This window comes from Neoarius graeffei, chromosome 8 (assembly GCF_027579695.1).
Source record: "Neoarius graeffei isolate fNeoGra1 chromosome 8, fNeoGra1.pri, whole genome shotgun sequence".
Taxonomy (NCBI): domain Eukaryota; kingdom Metazoa; phylum Chordata; class Actinopteri; order Siluriformes; family Ariidae; genus Neoarius; species Neoarius graeffei.
Window position 1 is genome coordinate 1,956,796 of NC_083576.1, and position 22,329 is coordinate 1,979,124.

The window sequence follows — 22,329 nt, forward strand, 5'->3', positions numbered from 1 at the left end:
TTTCATTCTAAAACTAAAACATATTAATGTGGACGTGGCCTTCGGATCTTCCGACTGTCTGGCGTACTGGATCTGGATCTGCTGAAGCTTTGGAGCTGGACATAAACTCGAGGTGCTGTAGTAACCTGAGAGGTCAGAGTTAGTTCTGGATCCTGTAAAGTTTAATTAGTGCTTCAGAATCTTCTGAGAGTCTAAAAGGGTTCTCCAGGGTTCTCAGGAATGTAATGACAATCTGAGATGCAATCTGTTAACAGCTGGTGACATTTCGTCAGGCTGAGCTTATCTGCATTAATTAAATCCATCATCTGCTCTTGAGGTGAGAAAGATGGGCTGTTTTACATCATTCAGATTTTGAAGCGAGACGTGATGTAGATTTAAGTGCTGTGAATGAGCTCTGATCACTTATGCATACTCGAGGGCTCGTAATTGAAGCCTGATCAGTATGACAAGAACTTCAGAGTTAGCTTGGAGCTCTGGTTGGTTTAATAGTTTTGGGAATTGTAATGAAAGTCAGCGATCGGTTGTGCATCTTTGGAGCCAGCGGCATTTCTGGCTGTTCTGGTTTGTAAGATTTTGTGATGACCACCGAGAACCAAACTTTTGGGTGTTAGAAGTAAAGTCTGGTTCCTAGGGTCCCCTTGGAGGTCTGGTGAAAGTGTTACTGTTCCACCTTGTAAGATCTGATTACAATGAGGAACTTGTGAGTAAAATCAAAATGATAATATTGGAGTTGTGAGATTTGATTGTGTATGGTCTGGATCAGCAGAATATCTTTTGGTCTTGTTAGTACCTTTAGGTCCTGTGAGTAGGGCCTCAGACGCTGGTCCTCCATCTCCACACTGATTCTCATCGAAAGGCAGACAGTGATCCCCGGTTCCTGCTACAACTTCGACGTTCGCCTGGGGTTCCACCTCACCCGAGAGCATTCTGGGCCGGTAAATCCGCCTGGAGTTGGTGTCCGATATGTACAGCTGTCCTGTCACAGGGTCCGAGCTCAGGTAGTAGCGGTGAGCCGGGTTATTACTGGAGAAGAGATTGAGGAAGGGATTAATGTGTTTTGTCCGGCTGAAACTGTGTATTTGCAGAAATGAGAGGTTTGACTCGCTCGTTGGAGATGACAGATGAAATAACGCTGTTTGAAATATTAATGCTGCTGGAGAAGTTCACCGACTCGCCATCTGTGACTTCTTTCCTGCAACTTTCAAAACAGCGTACGCTGCTGTCAAGAGAAGGAAAGTCTATCAAAAGGGATAATAAATCAGACGTGACTGGAAAATATTTGAGAAGGCAGTGATGACGCCTTGAAGTGTGCCAAATCATTTCAATCGTTACGAGTCCCATGCGAGAGGAGGAGAAAAATAATGACTGTCAACAGCTGACGGCATTTCATCAGGCTGTGCTGATTTGCATTCATTAAATCTACCAGTCTGCTCGTCCCTGAGTGAGTTAATGTGGACACCATTATCATCTTGTGAAAGACAGATTTGGGAGACATGACACGGTGTGCATCAGTGACTTTCTACCCAGGAAATGGATCGAGATTACAGGCTTGTTACTAAAAGCTGTTTATATCGCAATTTTCCATGAGGGGCTGGAGCAGATTCATCCATAACCACGCAGCGTTTACGATCGCAGTCATGTGGACAAGCAGAGCTCGAACTCAGGCCCCGCCCACATGTTTATGGATATTTTTGCAACAACAACAACAAAAAGGGGTTTTCCTTGTGCATTAGCCTCCTGTCTATATGACAGCGGTGTTTCACTGAAAATAAAGCTTTTTCTAAACTCGTTCCACTTTTCTGAAAACTTTCACAATTTTCACGTGGACGGGGCAGATATTTTTGAAAGTGCTGAAAGGGTCACAGCGTGAAGCTGTTCGTGGTCATTCATGACTCCGTTGATCACGGCTGTTGGTCAGGTTGTCATTTCGTGCTCTGTAATTTCGTATTTAGTCCCGTGCTTACAGTTGAACGTGACTTTGCGCTGTACAGCTCCTCACGCTGCAGAGATCTGGATGAAACGCTTTATGAGGTTTTATCACTGGCCTGTCGTGCTCAGGTGAGCATTTCCAAATCCTTTCTGTGTGTTTGTTTTGATGGAGGTATTTTAAAACAGAGAGGAAAAAACTATCTTTACACAAATATCTGTACTGATGAGGCTTGAGACTGAAATGTATAACAGCGTGAGACTGCAGCGCCGCAGCACCTCAGACTCGGATTCAGCATCATGGCAGAGAATCGCCGAGTTTGACATCAGCGTCTATTTCAAGCCGAGCATCGGGACAGGGGTTCGAGTCACGTGACCTGGGCTTGTTTTATGCTGTCTAAATGCTCGGTGATATCTGACGCAGTTTGATGTGATCTGTCCCCTGAGCTGGGGCTGTTGTGTAACTCCCTCCACGAGTCAGTCGGCAGGAACCTGTTTGATCTGTCTGAATGTACGGGGTTTTCATTAATGTTCAGGAGATAAACTCGGGAAAGACACATGCTTGAGAAAGACGTCAAATCCTGATGACGTGATTGATCCTGCGGAACTGTGGATGACATTCTAATGGTATTTATACAAAAAAAAAAGTTTACACAATCCATTGTCAAATACCAACAGCCACTGTGTTGAATAAATAATGTAAACAGAATACATTTCTCACTTTATTATATTTACTAGTACACACTGCCAAGCAAATGGTTTTGAGTACCTTGTATGATTTATGCTTTATTCCAGAGTTCCAGTGTCTTCAGGACAGAGGAGTTTACGCTTCTTTGCAGTTTCTCTGTTTTTTGGACTTATTAACTTCATTACAGATTAAAAAAGGGGCTTGTGAAGGAATGACTGTTTATCGCTGCTGTAACGTAAGTGACAACATGTTTCGCAAACATTAAATGTAACTATAAATGGATAAAAAGTATGATGTTTTGCACTTTAATAAAAAATGCAATCATTGGCGAGTTGCTGTGGTGTAAGAGGAATAAAACACTCAGGAAAATAACCAACTTCTGGGTGATAACAGTAACTGCGCTTCATCACAATATCTATAACAGTGTGGCACAAAGAAATCTGACCCAAGCGTTCCAGTAACGACCTCTGTGTCCGATCCGAACAGGACTTCTCATTTTGTTTTTATTAAAATTAGATCAAAATTAACAAACCAGATTATTTAAAATGATCCACTGCTTATTTCACTAACGGAACTAAATCTATTCCTGATGAAGTTTTTCTTCATCCATAAAATCAGCCCTGAGGGTTCATCCAAAAAAAAAACCTTTACTACTCATGTCAGGTCAGTGACTTCATCATCTATTACATCAGCTCTCACATTTCTGAGCGACTAATCCCCCAGTCGGCTGGGAGTCACTCACCTGTGTCTGAAGTCTTTATTCCTTTGAGCAGCAATGAAGGAAAAAAAAAAAAAACAGGCCATGTGTAAATAAATATAAGAGCGGACACTGAAAATGCATCATCACATGACAAAGATCCTTAACATCATTCATCATGGACATTAATCAACCTGCGAGTCGAGCCGTCCACTCGTCTGTGCACTCGCTCAATCATAAAATCAATTCACGTCTGCTGTTCCTCTCAACACTTTCCAATTCATTCCTCACTTCGTCCCTGAAGCACACACCTCCAGTGGATTACTGAGTTTGTGTAAAGTCAGACGAGTTCACTTTGAAGTCTTTCATGGAGAGAGGAAACTAATCATTTCATTTCAATTGAAGTCTCAAGAGAGGCATTGAGGGCAAGGCTTCATTTTCAACACAGTCACGTTAGAAATAAAAGATGGAAACACAACAAGAAAAAGAAAGATGTAAATAGAAACAGACGTGAACAGAACACATGTCAAGTCGCTGCACAGGGAACAAAACAATCACGGGCCTTCCTGTGAATATAAATGTGTTATTAAAAAAAAATACATAAAATAATTCATAGATTATGGCGTTATAAACAGAGCATGACTAAAGGACATCTCTCAGAACTTCAGCTCACAGGAGATACACTACCGTTCAAAAGTTTGGGGTCACTTTGAAATGTCTGTCTTATTTTTGAAAGAAAAGCACTGTTCTTTTCAATGAAGATCACTTTAAACTAATCAGAAATCCACTCTATACATTGCTAATGTGGTAAATGACTATTCTAGCTGCAAATGTCTGGTTTTTGGTGCAATATCTCCATAGGTGTATAGAGGCCCATTTCCAGCAACTCTCACTCCAGTGTTCTAATGGTACAATGTGTTTGCTCATTGCCTCAGAAGGCTAATGGATGATTAGAAAACCCTTGTACAATCATGTTAGCACAGCTGAAAACAGTTGAGCTCTTTAGAGAAGCTATAAAACTGACCTTCCTTTGAGCAGATTGAGTTTCTGGAGCATCACATTTGTGGGGTCGATTAAATGCTCAAAATGGCCAGAAAAATGTCTTGACTATATTTTCTATTCATTTTACAACTTATGGTGGGAAATAAAAGTGTGACTTTTCATGGAAAACACAAAATTGTCTGGGTGACCCCAAACTTTTGAACGGTAGTGTATCAGGAAGTTCTCCCTGGAGCAGCATCTAATAATCCATCCATCTGTCCATTCATTTACCTATCAACTCAAAAGTCCATCCATCAATCCATCGATTCATACAATCCATCAATTTATTGTTTTTTCTTCCATCTGTCTAGTCATGCATCCACTTGTTGGTTCACATAATCCATCCATCCATCCAACAATTCATCCATCCATCAATTCATCCATTCATACAGCCACTTATGCATTTGTGCATTCATCCATCCAGCCGTCCACGGATCAATTTGTCCATTGATTCATCCATCCATCTGTACAGCCACTCATGCATTTATTGATTCATACAATCCATCAATTTATTCATTTTTTCTTCCATCCATCTAGAGATGCATCCATTTGTCAGATCACATAATCCATCCATCCATCCATCCATCCATCCATCCATCCATCCATCCATCCATCTATCCATCCATCCATCCATCCATCCAATCTATACATTTGTCTATACATCTGACAAGCCACTTACCATTTTGTCTAATTATCCAAGCCCTCTATTTGTCAATCCATCCATCCACTCTGTCCATTCTTCTACAATCCACAGTTTTTGTCAAAGTAGACAAGTCAATGGACAGTTTGACAAAAATTGTGGATTGTAGAAAAATGGATGGAGTGGATGGATGGATGGACAAATATCCATCCATTATGTCCACCTGTCCAGTAATTCTTCCATGTGTCTTTCCATTTGACTGGCCGTTCATGCACTTGGCTATCTATTCAGTCCTTTCATTTACCACATCCATCCATCCATCCTTCCATCCATGTGACCACCCATGTATTTGTCCATCCATTCTGTTGTTCATGCAATCTACTCATCCATCCGTTGCCCACCTCAGCTCCATGATGCTTGTAACATTTCCTGATGGATTGATGCATCTGATGTAATTGAAATCTCCCACATACAGATTTCCGTCTCTGCCCCACGCCAGTGCTACAGGTGCGAGCAGCTTGTTACCCCCAGCTGGGGCATTACAGCTGGGACAAGAGATGCTCCTCCGGCGTCCATTACCCATGATGGTGCTGATGACCGGGGGTAGCTGGGATAGGAACACATTCTCACCGTTTCCTTTATACAGGATCCCTGAGACACAAGACACATCATAGGAGTTTGGCATTCAAGAGCTGAGACTCAATAGCAGCGATTCACGCAGTTAACAAGCACTCGGGTCTATTAAACAGATCAATGACAGGACAGTGAAGTGCTCAGGAATTCATTCTCCTTCATTCCATTTATTCAAAATTCATGAGGCACTTTGGAGTCCAAGCTTCAAGATCTGAAACAAGTAAAATGCCTTCTGGGGTTCAGATATGCTAATGGAGATAAAAGTATCAACTTTATCTTTCATGAGTCTGCAGTCCATTTAGTTGTCTTTTTGGATTTGTAATGTGCTTCAGAAGAACGCTGGAGATTGGAGACACTGTTCACATTATCCAGCGCATAATCACACTGAGAAAAAAAGGATTATTTGGATGGTTTTAGCTTTCTAAATGGGTTCTACTTGGAACCTTTACTCCAGAGGGACAAACTGAAGAATCTTTAAGGGGTACCTAAGGCCTCTAGCTTGGAACCTGTCCTCGCTAGCTGAAGAGCTAAACCCCTGAGCCAGGTACAAGTAGGTTCTTGACTCAAAGCGCTTTCCCTGAGCCAGGTCACACGTGGAAAGGAATAAAAAGCATCTCAAATGTGTCCTCAGGCCAGAAGACACATCCAATGAGTCTTTGATCATCTGAAAGATCTGTAAAACAGGAGTTTGACTGTTTTCAGGTAAGACTGCTCAACGATTCTCATCTCATCTCATCTCATTATCTCTAGCCGCTTTATCCTTCTACAGGGTCGCAGGCGAGCTGGATCCTATCCCAGCTGACTACGGGCGAAAGGCGGGGTTCACCCTGGACAAGTCGCCAGGTCATCACAGGGCTGACACATAGACACAGACAACCATTCACACTCACATTCACACCTACGGTCAATTTAGAGTCACCAGTTAACCTAACCTGCATGTCTTTGGACTGTGGGGGAAACCGGAGCACCCGGAGGAAACCCACGCGGACACGGGGAGAACATGCAAACTCCGCACAGAAAGGCCCTCGCCGGCCACGGGGCTCGAACCCGGACCTTCTTGCTGTGAGGCGACAGCGCTAACCACTACACCACCGTGCCGCCCCTCAACGATTCTAACTAATCATCATTTACAATGAACTCCATCCTTCTGTCCATCCTTCAACCCTTTCATTGATTCATCATCATTATTTATTTAAAAACTCTGCACTTACCCAAGAAAGACTTGTCCAAAAGTCTTCACTAATGCAAAATTCTTCTTTCTGAAGCATCTCCGTTCATTCAGCTGCTGTTTTTAGTCAGATACAGTGTGTGAAGTGAGCGGGTCATGAATATTTCAGTCCTGTAAAATTTTAACTTCTTTTTTGGATTCAGGTTCAAAGCTGAAGGCCATGGACCATCAATAATTTACAATGTTCAACCTGTTAGTGTTCCTGCACCTGCCAGTCTGATAATCAGATCCGATTTCCTGCTCCATAATCAGCCGTCTTCCGAGCTGAAGTCTGACGCTCCTGATGTTTAGTCTGTAAGAATTAAGTCTGAAAAACCGATGTTTAATCATAACACGCGATTTTCGTTTCATTTCCTACTGAACACAATCAATCACAAAAAGATCACATTTACATCTGTGCTTTTGCCGAGTAAGGTCCAGAAGTCCGAGTCCATTACCACAAACTATTATACTGTACTTTATCAGTTATTGACAAACTGTTAGAGAAATTTTCTTAAAAGAAAAAAAAGTATGTTATGATTCCTAATCCTTCTGAGTGAGTAAGCACCCACTTAGCAAAGTTTATATTGATAGATTGCTCAGTGTTGTTCGATTGATATTGATAGAAATCAATAATTAATGTTAAAGCACTTTTGATAAAAACATGTTCTTCATACAGAAGAGTTTTATTGAAAATACTTTTAGAAACCCTTCGCAGTAGCAAGGTTTACACTTTAAACCTACTAGAGCCTGACGAATAAATTGGTGTGCCAGTATTATTATTGGTTATTATTGGCTGATATTTATTTTATTGGTTTATTTGATAGGGACATTACATCTTAATGAACATTAGTATAAATACATAATGTGAAGACGCCGGAGTTAGCATAACTGCTAATTTTCATCCGTTGTCCCTAGGCAGGTGACAAAAAAATAGCCTATCTACAGACACACACTACAACTAAACATTTACTAAAAACAAGACCAAAAAAAAAAACAATACCACAATGCACAACATAAAACAAAATATAACAAAGACAACAATTAAAAAAAGAGAGAAGAAAAACTGTATCAGATATACGACATATTAAAAATGAGTGCAATTCTGGTTTACCATCAGCCATAATTTGACATGGACTTTAAATTGGTGCTATGTAGGGTACTCCCTTAATGTAAGTGGTAAGCTGTTCCAAAATTTGCAATATGAGCTAAGTGCAGATATTTCAGTGTTTATAACTGCTGACAGTTAAGAAAGAAATGGAGAGACAGGTGATGGAGCCTCGTCATTGCATAGTATGTCCACTAGAGGGCACACTGCAGCACCTCTGTTGGTAACGTGCAATGGATCTGATATTTAAAAAAAACCTTTTTGTATTTTTTGATACATTTCACTCTTATTTATCAAAATGTTAATATAGTTTGTTAAATATTACTTTGAACAAATATACATGACCATAAAATAAGTTTATTAGTGAACTGCATTATGTCATGGTGAGATTTTGTGTTTCTGAAATGAAATAAAATAAATGTTGGAATTTTTTTTTTTTTAATATCCTCAAATATTGAAATTGGTATCTGTTTCAAAAATCCTATATCAGTCAGGCTTTAAAACATACCTCTATTTATGCGTATCTCGAAACATTAGCTAAGCTAGATACTGATCTCAAGGGAGTAGTGTGTTAATGTTAGCTGTCTAACTAATTAACTCTGCTCACGTTAATGTTAACGTTACTTCTATAGGATTTTATGACTTTGGCTCCGCCCATGGTAACCCAGGAACGACTGTAAAATCAGGATGTGCTGAATCTTCTAGCTGGCAACAAAGGAAGCCGTGGCGCTGCAAACCTCCTCTACGATTAAGAACTGCTGCTGATGTATTGCCCGAGGGACGCGGCCGGAGGGGACGTCTGAGCCGATATCAGCCTCTTTCCTCATTCTAAATCCAACATGTCCAACAAATCCTCACTTAACTAAGATGAATCGGTCTGTGCAGCTGCATTGAACTCTTCTGACCTTGACACAAAGACAACGTGGTGGCCAACTTTCTTTACCTTCCTCCTGTTTGTTGTCTTGCTTCTGCAATAAGACTCAGAGATGAAATGGAGTTGTGAGTTTACATTTGTGTTGCAGACGCTACATCTTTTATTACACACTAATTATACAGAAAAACCTAATATTATGTTATAAGAGTGAGGAGTGGAAGTGTGGAATCATCCCGAGGTTAAGGCAGAGCGTTCAAAGTTTTAAAAAGAGGCAATATTTTAAAAACTAAAAACTCAATTGTGAAGCAGTGTGTCCAATCGTAGAAGCTGTGTGTACAGCCTTCATCCATAATGTAATGCTTATGATCATCGATTATTCAGCTTCAGTTCCCAGACGATCAAGCAGCAATCGAATAAACAAACACATGAATAAAATGTCAGCCAACAAGATGTGCGTCTAATCCATCAGACAGGGTCGGATATTTCCAAAAACACATCGGCCCAACGGCTTGGACAGGAATCAGAGAGGGAATGGATTTTGCTCCGCAAATAATGAGCACACATACTGCGTTTGAAGTGCTGAAGATCTGATCAATAATCTGCTCGGTCGCTGAGAATTGGCCCTCAGCCGCTAAACCATAATCAATCACCTCCAATGTTTATAATACAGACGTCTCTCTCATCGCTGCATAATCTGATACAGAAATATAATAACAAGGTCTGGGTTTGGTCCTAAATGTGAGCATTCATGCCAAGTTAGCATTCTTAGATAGATAGATAGATAGATAGATAGATAGATAGATAGATAGATAGATCTTTATTGATACCTTTGGGAGGGTTCCCTCAGGGATTCGATTCATGATATTTGGTTCACGATTCAATTTTCCAACAATATTTTTGAAAAAAAAATTAAATGAGGAAAATTTTATTACCAAACAAACACAACTTTTAATTTCCTCTTCTTTACCAACTTAAATATTCCTCGTTTCATTTTCTTAATAACCAACAATAATTATTTACCTACATTTGTAAAGGTTGGTGTAAAATATAATTGCCTATTAACTAAAATATTCCTTTTCTTAAAAATGAAAAAAAGTTAGTAACAAATATTCCTTTTCTTAATAAACTTTTATGAAATTTGTACTTTCTCCATTTGCTTCTCTATTCTTTCTTTTTCAGCCGTCTATAAAAAGACAGAGAGCTCTGATTTCTGGTTAAATCTGTTTGTACAGAATCACATAGCAACGCTCACATTTTACACCTGTTTTTTGTGCGTTTTTTGCAGCATTAGAGCTGTGTTACTTCTGCCTACAGTGAAGTCACACACATTCCCACTACTGCATGCCCCCTGCTGTCTAAACAACACAATTACAGCCAGGAAAAACTAAGAGATTACACAGCCTGATAATAGTCAACGTTCATTTTTTAAAATTTCATTGATTAGAATCATCATAAATTTGTATTGTGATTTATAGTCACACAATATATTATTTCATACCTATATCTAGGTACTATGCTTGCAAATAGCAACCAACTACCACATTTACAAATTACTTAGTGAATTATTTAAAAACTGGACTTCAAGTATTATGACTAGATCAGGTGAAATGAGTACTTTTTCAATCTGGATTAAAAAAAAAAACCCAAACCCACTGAGCGACAGAATGTTCCTGATGGACTCTGCAACACGACTGTAGTGATGCTCAGGGGAGTGAAATGTCTGAGATGGGTTGTACTGCTTCAGGAGATCGGCACAATACAGCAGAGATAAAAAGAGCTACAACCCCGATTCCAAAAAAGTTGGGACAAAGTACAAATTGTAAATAAAAACGGAATGCAATAATTTACAAATCTCAAACACTGATATTGTATTCACAATAGAACATAGACAACATATCAAATGTCGAAAGTGAGACATTTTGAAATTTCATGCCAAATATTGGCTCATTTGAAATTTCATGACAGCAACACATCTCAAAAAAGTTGGGACAGGAGCAATAAGAGGCTGGAAAAGTTAAAGGTACAAAAAAGGAACAGCTGGAGGACAAAATTGCAACTCATTAGGTCAATTGGCAATAGGTCATTAACATGACTGGGTATAAAAAGAGCATCTTGGAGTGGCAGCGGCTCTCAGAAGTAAAGATGGGAAGAGGATCACCAATCCCCCTAATTCTGCACCGACAAATAGTGGAGCAATATCAGAAAGGAGTTCGACAGTGTAAAATTGCAAAGAGTTTGAACATATCATCATCTACAGTGCATAATATCATCAAAAGATTCAGAGAATCTGGAAGAATCTCTGTGCGTAAGGGTCAAGGCCGGAAAACCATACTGGGTGCCCGTGATCTTCGGGCCCTTAGACGGCACTGCATCACATACAAGCATGCTTCTGTATTGGAAATCACAAAATGGGCTCAGGAATATTTCCAGAGAACATTATCTGTGAACACAATTCACCGTGCCATCCGCTGTTGCCAGCTAAAACTCTATAGTTCAAAGAAGAAGCCGTATCTAAACACGATCCAGAAGCGCAGACGTCTTCTCTGGGCCAAGGCTCATTTAAAATGGACTGTGGCAAAGTGGAAAACTGTTCTGTGGTCAGACGAATCAAAATTTGAAGTTCTTTATGGAAATCAGGGACGCCGTGTCATTCGGACTAAAGAGGAGAAGGACGACCCGAGTTGTTATCAGCGCTCAGTTCAGAAGCCTGCATCTCTGATGGTATGGGGTTGCATTAGTGCGTGTGGCATGGGCAGCTTACACATCTGGAAAGACACCATCAATGCTGAAAGGTATATCCAGGTTCTAGAGCAACATATGCTCCCATCCAGACGACGTCTCTTTCAGGGAAGACCTTGCATTTTCCAACATGACAATCCCAAACCACATACTGCATCAATTACAGCATCATGGCTGCGTAGAAGAAGGGTCCGGGTACTGAACTGGCCAGCCTGCAGTCCAGATCTTTCACCCATAGAAAACATTTGGCGCATCATAAAACGGAAGATACGACAAAAAAGACCTAAGACAGTTGAGCAACTAGAATCCTACATTAGACAAGAATGGGTTAACATTCCTCTCCCTAAACTTGAGCAACTTGTCTCCTCAGTCCCCAGACGTTTACAGACTGTTGTAAAGAGAAAAGGGGATGTCTCACAGTGGGAAACATGGCCTCGTTCCAACTTTGAGATGTGTTGTTGTCATGAAATTTAAAATCACCTCATTTTTCTCTTTAAATGATACATTTTCTCAGTTTAAACATTTGATATGTCATCTATGTTCTATTCTGAATAAAATATGGAATTTTGAAACTTCCACATCATTGCATTCCGTTTTTATTTACAATTTGTACTTTGTCCCAACTTTTTTGGAATCGGGGTTGTAGAAGAGCTTGAAGCAGCATAAGTAGAACTTTGTACTTTATATGGAACTTTACAGACATTTAATTACAGTCGTCTGTTCTAGAGCTTCTGAAAGCATGCACTCGTTCAACATCAGGAAGGGTGAGCATCGTCTATCTTACTTTGGCTATGAACACCTTATTCATGTTTCTAAACTGATAATTTGCACCGTTAATGATATTATAGTCTATAAATCTTATTGTAGGTTTTTTAATTTTTTTTAATTTTAATTTATTTTTCTTTAACTAGAATCTCAGTTCTATCCAAATTGAAAAGAAGGAAGTTTCTTTCCTTCTAAAATTATATATTTATATATTTAGTCAGTGCCTAAAATCAGAGCTCCTGATGAGTTTATGAGCAAAATATATTTTGTGTAAGAGCACAGAATCCCCCTGAATAGAATAAAAATATTACAGCACCATGAATGAACCATCGAAGTGTCGTGTCGTGTTTTTCAACTCAATAAATCACTGCATTGCCTTGTGACAGCGAAACCAATAATGAGATTCACATCACAGTTACGATACGTATTTATTCCTTTCTTTGACGCTGCATGCCCTGCGCCAGAAACAACACCAGCACATTTATTATGGTGCGACTCTGCTGGGTGCCTGGGGGACAGCAGTGAACCAGCGCTTTCACTTTACACCACTACTGTAGAGTCACCATCCAATATCACACTCCATACGCCACACAGCTGTCTGGTTTCATCTCTCACATCCACACAGCAGCATTAGGACTAATCCCCATGCACCTGTTCCTGATTAGAGCTCAATCACAGCGCAGACATTTATATAAGGACTCTGAGTAACACACAGACTTACTGAAAGCCTTGTATTTTGTGTCACTTTTCTGGTTTTGACCCTGTTTGTGTTTTTGGACTGTGAGTATTGTGTCCCCGGATATCCTGTCCGGGCCTCACTCCACCACTGCCTGGTTTTGTCTCTGTTATGGATCTGTTTGCTCGCGTGTTTTCAATAAAACTCTTCCTGCACTCACATCCGTCTATCACCCTTACACAACACAGTCACCTGTCCAACAAGCGAGTGGACTCATAAAACTGTTTTAACTCGTTTTACATGAAAGTGTTGTGAATATTTTCTGGAAAATGTTTCAGTAAATAATCCCACATTGCAAAAAAAAAAATCAAATTAAAAATAAGCGCTAGATAAAAACCTATCTATCTATCTTAAAGAAATAAAGGTACAGACTTTGTTGTCCGGTGGTCAGGTGTTTATGAGACACGCTGCCCTGCACTTATGACCCGGTTCCCTGTGGTGGTACACGGACATCGTATGGTCAAAGCCATCAAAAATCAGGTCGATACATTACCATATCCTCTTAAGTATGAAGCTCTGCGATAAATAATAGAAAGGAAAGAAACAACAGAGGGTCTGTGATGGAGCGTATAATGGCTCCATTTTCATGTCTTGGGTTCTGATTTAAGTGCTCTGCTTCTCCATGAGTATTAATGATTAGTAAGTGCTCTTAGATCATTATTATTATTATTATTATTATTATTTTAGCATTTAGCATCCAGGCTTAATGTCAGACACAATGATTAGAGTCTTAAGATAAACATTTTATATTTCATTTGCCAGAATTATTTTTTCACTTTTTATTTGGGGTCCAAGCATGTCTGATCCCAACATCATGGGTTTGCTTCCTAAACACAATGTTCACTTGAACGACTAGGTGGAAATGCAGGCATTCAGGTATCCATCCATCCATCCATCCATCCATCATCTGTAACCGCTTATCCTGTGCAGGGTCGCAGGCAAGCTGGAGCCTATCCCAGCTGACTATGGGTGAGAGGCGGGATTCACCCTGGACAAGTCGCCAGGTCACCACAGGGCTGGCATTCAGGTATTTATATTTATATTATAGGCATTAAGCACATTTGCAATATTTAGAAATGATATTTTATTCATCTTCATTTTAATCCCCACAAACCTAAAATACATAAAGCTCTGTTGGTGTGTTTATCAGGGCTCAGTGTCTATTTCTGTAAAATAGGTCATGAAGGCTCAGGTAGATAAATGTCTCTCACACACACACACACACACACACACACACACACACACACACACACACACAGAAAGTGGTTGTTCAGTGATCAGACGTGTAATCCACACTGCGTTCAGTCGGCTGAGTGTCTTTACATTATCAGCTGCTGAGACAAATGGGATTGTCAAACACACACACTGCTTTTGGCAAATTAATTACAGCAGTGAGAGTTGACAGCTCAGGGTTTTTTTTATTATTCTGTCCTTTATTCCTGTGTCAGGGCTCTGAAGTACAGCAGCGCGGGGAGTTAAGGATGATATGTTCATATGTTAAAGCCTTCATGTAATTTATATCAGTCAGCTAGAGCAGATTTACACACCGGTGCTGTGAACGTGTCGTTTCTGTGGATCACAAAATCAGGATTTAAAGAGATTAGGAGTGCAGATGCTCAGTAAATCACCGTCTCCTCTATTAGATTTATTTCTATATCAGTGTCACTTCAGCGAGTATAATAGAGCCAAGGTTCATGTGTAGCTGATACGAAACCTCCTGAGTACGAGTTCAAAACACAAGAAAGAAATTATTCCTGTGCATGAACACGTTTCTATAAAATTATATTTTTTACTTGATATGATTTTTTTAAAATATGTGCACACAGTATAAAACCATCATTCTGTCTTATTTTATTTTATTTTATTTTAAGCTTAGAAAAACAAGGTGCAATAAAATATTAATTAAAATGGATGGCGTTTGTGAAGGTAATGTTCAGAGCTCAGTTTTCATCAGAGCTGCTTATTTTTTATCATTATTGCATTTGTTTATTCACCGAGAAAATAAGACTTTATGAAATACACAAACTCATACGTCACATCTTCAGACTGATCTGTTACAGACGCTGTAACGTTGAAAGCGTTTTTATTATTTTGTTCCTGGGTGTGAAGTCTGCCAGCCAACCCTCGCAAGATTTTGTACCTTTTCATGAGATTTTAAATATTAGAAATGTAAACAAATTATTTTATGATCATATTCTGTTAAAACATTGTTTGTGAGTGTGGTTTCAGTTCAGTGAAACCACATCATCACGTAGCATGCTAACCGAATTAACACAGCTAAGCTAGTTTTGTGCAAAAGAACATGTTGCCGTAGCGACAGGGCAGGGTTAATATCAGGAATAAGCTCGAGTTATGGAGTGAACTTGTTTTGTGGAATTGAGAAGAGAGATTTTTCGGTCCAGTGCGAGTCTGGATTGGGTTTTTCCAGCGGTACACAAGGCACGAGGGGGCGGAGTCAGAGGTGCACACCAATCACACGACATCACATGGCAGTGATTGACAGCGGTTAGCAAGAAATCGGAATTAATTGGAGTCTGATGATGGAGCGTTATGCGAGGAAGTCATGTGACTTGGTTTGTCTGAGTATTTTCAGCCCTCAAAACAAGTTTGTGTTTGGAATAAGAATATGATCATTTCCATGGAAACACCAGTGCTTTTATTCCAACTCTGCGGATTATTTTTCACTGTAAGAAGAAAACCAATTGGGGCTTTTTACAATAAGTGTTCCACTTGTATTGCTATAAACTCTAAAGGGCTGCCCTGGTTCTGTGGGACTGGGTTTCACTCATGAACACAACGTGAAGGTTAATATCTCTGTAAAGTGGTGAGACGGGAGACATAAAGCAAGATAATCATAAAACCCCAAGGACAACAGCACAATATCAGGGTTTATCTTGTACATCATGTGTGCCGTACTTTCCAGGACAAGCAGAACACACTGCTCCTCTTTCACACCCTCATTTTGGTAAATAACAGGATTTAAATCCTTGTTTCAGCACCAGCGGTCACTATTGCAGGCGAATACACGGATCTAAACGCAAACTGAATAACACAGGTCTGTTTTAGTAAACAGTAAAGCATTTATTCAGGGGTATTTATTACCTCATGTATACAAAACAGGGCAGTTAGTGTGTCGTTGCCTTTGGAGCCTTTACAGACGCATCAGTTGGCCTTCGTCCTGCAGGATGAGAGCCGGCTGCATCGTAAGGGCAGAAAACTGGGGTGAAGTGTCCATTTTATAAACATGAGGCAACACAGACAAATCGACTCTCAATGAGAAACTGAAAACCATCATCCAAGCTTCAAACTCCATCTACACTCTCAGAACTTCCTTTAGAAGATTCATCCATTTAGAACATGTTGAGGCAGTGAAGAAAGTTTTCACCCTGGAATGAACCATTCCTAAACCGAGTGGGGGTGTGGTGTGGTGTGGTGTGGTGTTACGGCTGGACTGTGCACCCTTGGTGTCTTCCCATGACACGTTTTAAAAGCATCTGATGGTCTAAAGAGGTTCCACCCAGTGATGGTGTATGAACTGGTGGTTGTTTTTACTCTGAGCAAAAAAAATGAAGTTCTTTGGTTCGTCTAATGGAGAAACCCTTGACAGTTCGATACAGAACCGTTTTTGGAATCCATTTAGAAATTTAGGTGCATTAAGCATCCAAAAAAAAAAAACACCTGTGAGGAACCATACTGCACAAAGAATCCAGAGATGATCTAGGATTTGGGAATCTTTTTCTCGAGACAAACTAAGGATATCTGTCCACTCTGAGAAGAACTGGACATTGACTAATCACGAGCCAGGATTTAGCTTCATTCACTGATCTTCTCCATGCATTACCATCCATAAATCTTTAGAAGAACATGAACAAGTGTCAGAGACAGGACTTTAAATGTCAGGAAAGTTTCCATCATTTAGTGGAACTGATGAAGAACCTCAGAGGGAGTCCATTTGCTCTGACTCACTGCTAGCAGGCCAGAAAAATGAGTGTAATTAGCATATGGTGAAAATCTCAGCAGTGGTCCAGCAAGAATAAAATTTTATCACCGTATTTCTCAGTCAGCATTTTGTACTTAATAAACTAAGCAAAGTTCATTCATCCAAATCAGGCTGGACCATAACGAGAGCAAGCGTTCTTCTGATTCTGCACACTGCGCCAAGGAACTTCATTTAATCGTCCATTACTCTGAGCCATTATCCCCGGCTCTATCATATGCAAATGGGGAAGCAGGTCATTTCAACCTGAATATTCATGGTTAAACCATGGAGTTGACCTCGGAGCAGCTCGACCGCGACCTCGCTAGAAACAACGTCCCAAACGCTGCCAAAGACCAAAGCTGTGAGAAGAACAAAGCATAAAGTCACCAGGACGAAATGAAGAAACATCTCACCATTCTGCAGGTCCAGGATGTGATGTTTGTCCAGCGTCCAGCTGCCCATGTTGGAGGCATCGAGTTCAAACCCCTGCAGTGTGGAATGTCTCCTCTCCCAGAGAACCACGTTCAAACACGACTCATACTCGAAGCCCACAGACACTGATACGAAAACACACAAAAAAAATCTTTCTGCCTTGATATGTTTCTGGTTCTTGAAAAATAATCAACTTTGAAGTGGTGACAACACTCCGCTTCACTTTGGGCCAAAATTAAAAGCTTCTCTGAAGAACCTGACAATAAAACATTTTACTATCAGAAAGCTTTCCGTGTTTTTAAAGGATATGGGACATGAAACATAAAAGCACGCTATATCAGTTTCTTTCCATTAAAAATATGAATTAATTGCATCAACAAATACAAAATCATCTATTAAATTCAGCAAAATCGTTATATTCGTGATGATTATATGGCATTTCTGCTCGACTTCCGATATGCATTTTTTGCAACCGGAAGAGCCGCTGTCACGTGATCATACGTCACAAAAACTTTCGGGCACAGCACAAGCGGGCAGATGAATGGAGAAGTGGATGACAAGAAAATTGTTTTTATAGTCTTTAAAGTACATTGAACATCATACATTGGACATCATGGTGTATTGTGCTGCTTATGGTTGCAATAATTCCAATGGGAAATGCCCTGGAGTAAGTTTTTTTGCATTCCCCAAGGACCCGAAGCTGAGGAAAGTGTGGGCTCACCTGCGCATGCGCAGTAGGCTTCGCGTATGCGCAGTAGGCTTGGTAGGACAACTTTACAGAACACCTGTTGAAAAAGCTTTGCACCTACTGTTTCCCACAAACTGTATTCGGACCATTTCACTGAGGATTCTTTCAACATTAATACTCAGGTACTGAGCGATATTAATTCATGAAACAGGAAGCATAAGGATGAGAAAAAAAAAAACAGTTCAAATCGGGAAGCTGCGCACACCTGCGCCAGGCTGCACAAATGCGCGCAGCTTCCCGACCCAAACCGCCTCTCTCTCATCCTTACACTTCATGCCTCATGCTCCATGAACCAACATCGCTATTTTTTTTTTAAAAATCAGATCTGCGCGATTCAGCCGTGAAAAAGGCGGCATCCGCCGAAAGGCGCGCTGTTTGCATCCCTGCACGGAGGCCAGGGGACGGGCAGGAATATTTTTGTTGATATGAGTGATCCGGTGCGATTTCGCGACACACCTGTTGAAGACCTCTGCGCTAAGCGACTGAAAGCCGAGGTAAGGATTAGTATTATAATTTTGGGTGTATCAATTATTGATCATCATAATTCTGACTCGTTTCGCCATTTTGAATGTTTTCATCTCGGACTCTGGAAGCTTTGTATCTCAATCAATCTCGAAAAATATCAGCAAAAAAAAACTAGCTTGCAACGGACTTTAGCTAGATCTATGATGAACTTTCAATGTATGATACAAAAATAATACTTCTTTCAACAGATCATTAGCCTTTGAGCAGAATTGTTTTTAACTTACCAGGAAGTGTTATCGAGCCGACCGCTTTCAGTTTCATGGGGATTGAATGAACTCTCACTCTCAGAATCATCTGACCCGTCAGAGTAAAGGCAAGATCCATGTTCATGTGAATTTCCAGCTATCGGTTTGAATTGATAGGGTCTAACTTCACATCTCTGTGAAACATCGGGAATGTCACTGTCGATGGTGTCCATTTCGGTAACCTGTTTACATTAGATTCCCAAGCGCTGGCTCCTTGGAAAGTTTTTGTTACGTCACGGGTCACGTGACCACCTAGCTCATTAACGAATCCTTGTTTTACGCTGATGTATAGAAAAACTTGAATAATGTGATGATTTTCACATTTTTGACGCCCTGCAGTGATTTAGATGGCATTTCTTATGTCCTTTATACATAATTATACCCAGAAAAAAAATCCATGTCCCATATCCTTTAAGAGGCTAGAAATCCAATAAATACTTAAAGAACCCTTAAATAACCTTTTATTTTTAATAAAATGGAGCCAAGGACAAAGAAGGTGAAACTCCTGTCAGGTTCTAGGTAGTAATTTAATACACAAACTCTTACATTTTTTTTTACAGAGAACCTCTAAGGTTCCTTAGATGGACAAAGAAAGAACCCTGAAATGTTCATTTTGGCATTAAAATTCTTAGAAAATAGAGAGTTCTTCAGATAATTAGTTTCTTTGCTTAAAAAAAAAAGTGTTTTACTAAACTGAGGGTTTGTAGCTTCTAAACATAGTTGTGTTTGGATCCTTTCTGGAAACACACTGTTGTTGTGTTCTACAGAGAACCTTTAAAGGATCCCTCTTCCCTCTTTTTGACCAACAGGGACTGGGTTCTTGAACTGGTTCCATTCAGGATTCTTTGAACCTTGGTGCCAATGAGAGAACCGGCCCACGTTTTGTAATCAAGCGTGCGTGATGAACGGAGGGCGTGGCACAATGGGAGTAAACAGTAGCAGCAAGATGGCAGATCGCATTGATAACCTCTGAGCTTTTGTTCTGTTTTCGCAGATATTTGTTTTAGGTCCATTTTTTTCTGTAGATGTTTCCTTTTCTGTTCTGTTCTCCATCACTGCTCTCCACTTCCTCTCCAAACTAATGACATGCCCACATTGGAAAAACCAGCTATATTTTGACCCAATTTATTTTTGGTTGAAATGCTCTGAACGGTTCATAATCTGCTGCACGAACAAGAACAGAACCCATTCCCTGCTGGTCGCAAAGGAGCATCAGAGGGACAACTCAAAGTCCATTGAGATGCCAAACATTTTAAGGCACACATGCTGAGAAAAGCGTGCTCTTCAGTGATTTGTTGGATAAATGAGGGTTCTAAGCTTCCAAAAATGGTGAACTCTTATTGATTGGAGAACATTTTTTATAAAGTTCTACACAGAACCTTTAACAGATGGGTAGCCAATAACACCTTAAGGTTTTCATGTTTTAAGCAAACATTCTTTATGAACCTTTAGAATTCCCCCACAGGAACGACTGAAGGATCCTTATGGCTGCTTTGTTTCTTCTTCTTCTTTTGTGTGTGTGTGTGTGTGTGTGTGTGTGTGTGTGTGTGTGTGTAAGGTTCTTAAAAGGTTCATAACTTTATAAAAGGGTTCTACTTGTAATCATTTATGATCAGTAAAAAACAAATAAAAATCATCAACCCCCCCTTTGTTGCTTTGTTGTAGGGTTCCACACAGAACCTTGAAGCAACTGAAGAAATCTCAGGGCTTGTTTTAAAAAACAATTTCAGAAACACTTCATCAGAATCTGAAATGATGTTTATTCGTTTTACTTGTGTGCACATGTTTTGCATCACGGCTCATTTCTTTTCCTGTCCCAGGCCTCCGGAAGGAAATAACAAATTGAACAAATAATTTCAAAAATAACAACATGAAATACAGAAAGACTTGTGAGACCATTTCTGCCTGAACTATCAAACACAGCCACCGTGCACGAGTTCCTCCTCCATCTCGGCCATGTTGGAGAACGTTCTGTAGGTCAGTCAACTCTGGGGAACTTTTGTGATGGATGATGGTGTAATTTTCATGCCTGGCTACAGATCAGTGTGTGCTGTCCATCAGCACGGCGTCCTCACTGAACCCCATACAGCCGGGATACAAACAAATGTCCTTGTGAACAGCTCGACTCTGTACTCACACACACACACACACACACACACACACACACACACACACACACACTCTCACTCTCTATGTGTAATGGTAGGTTCTGTGGCGGCGGTCACTGGCGTGTGTTTAGTGAGTGTTCAGACCCGACTGCGTTTCTGAGCTCTGCAGTTTGGTGTGTAACTCTTTTGTTTCTTGTTCTAATTAATCTCGCTTGGCCTGAGGCGAGAGATGTGATTGTTCTTTCCCCCGTCGCTTTGCAGCAGCGAGATGATAAAATATCATCCTGCGACCTTCCGTGGTTCTGCACAGCTCGTTCCGCTTCAGTTGCAGACTAATTACACATGCAAACAGGCCGATCCACAAACAGGTGGTCTCTGAAAGCACGGCTCTTTGGAGCTTTATTTATGACCATGCTGCTGCTCGGTGTCAGGCTGCGCCGGAAAGAGGCCGTGGAGTGCTTACACACGCACAAAAACACGAACAAAGAGCGCCTTCAGCTAACAACTACAGCTAACTATCGCTAACAATGCTGAGATTTACACCATAAATATATTACAGTGCATAAATATATTTTAAAAAACACTGCACAATACAAATCAAGTTGTATTTATTTATTTATTTATTCATTCATTTGGCCATCAGCAAATTTAATCAATCATGAGATCAGGATAAAACTATAAAACTAATGTCAAGATGCAAACTTCAGACACCAACATTTTTAGATGCCTTATACCTTAATAAATAATTTAAGTATTTATTTTTACAGCTGCTTTATAATTCATCTTAGTCTTTGGTTCAAAAAATTTAATAAATACATCTATCTATCTATCTATCTATCTATCTATCTATCTATCTATCTATCTATCTATCTATCTATCTATCTATCTTGTTTGTTTGTTTATTAATTTACAGCAACAATAAAGAATATTTCTCATATTTAATTTCTTTACTCACATTTTAGTCCTTTGCTTATTATTCGTTTCAGTCTCTGTGTGGAAAAAAAAAAACTCCCTCGGGTTCTCTGGAGAACCTCACAAACTGTTTTCACACTAGAAATCGTTCTGCGTAGAGCTGTTTTTTTTTTTTTTGAGAAGATTAGAACCTTTAATTATCCAGTAAACCCTTAAAGAACCCTTGAAGAAAACTAAACTCGGCCCTTGAGTAAATGCAAATTTTTTTAAATTTTAAGCGCAAGGTTGAATTTTTGATTTTGTTATTTAATTTACGTCATTAAATT

The 22,329-nt window shown here is 39.9% G+C and overlaps 1 protein-coding gene across 1 annotated transcript in view; it reads right to left on the bottom strand.

The window, feature by feature from the left end:
• The window catches only part of si:dkey-237h12.3 (teneurin-3), a 192,981-nt gene that overhangs the window by 16,546 nt on the left and 154,106 nt on the right, over positions 1–22,329 (bottom strand). The window contains exons 18-21 of the mRNA XM_060927208.1: positions 17,447–17,590; positions 5,394–5,643; positions 3,357–3,377; positions 791–1,023 (exon numbers count right to left, since the gene is read on the bottom strand). Of these exons, the coding sequence (XP_060783191.1) occupies positions 791–1,023; positions 3,357–3,377; positions 5,394–5,643; positions 17,447–17,590 (648 nt within the window). The remainder of the gene's footprint in view (positions 1–790; positions 1,024–3,356; positions 3,378–5,393; positions 5,644–17,446; positions 17,591–22,329) is intronic.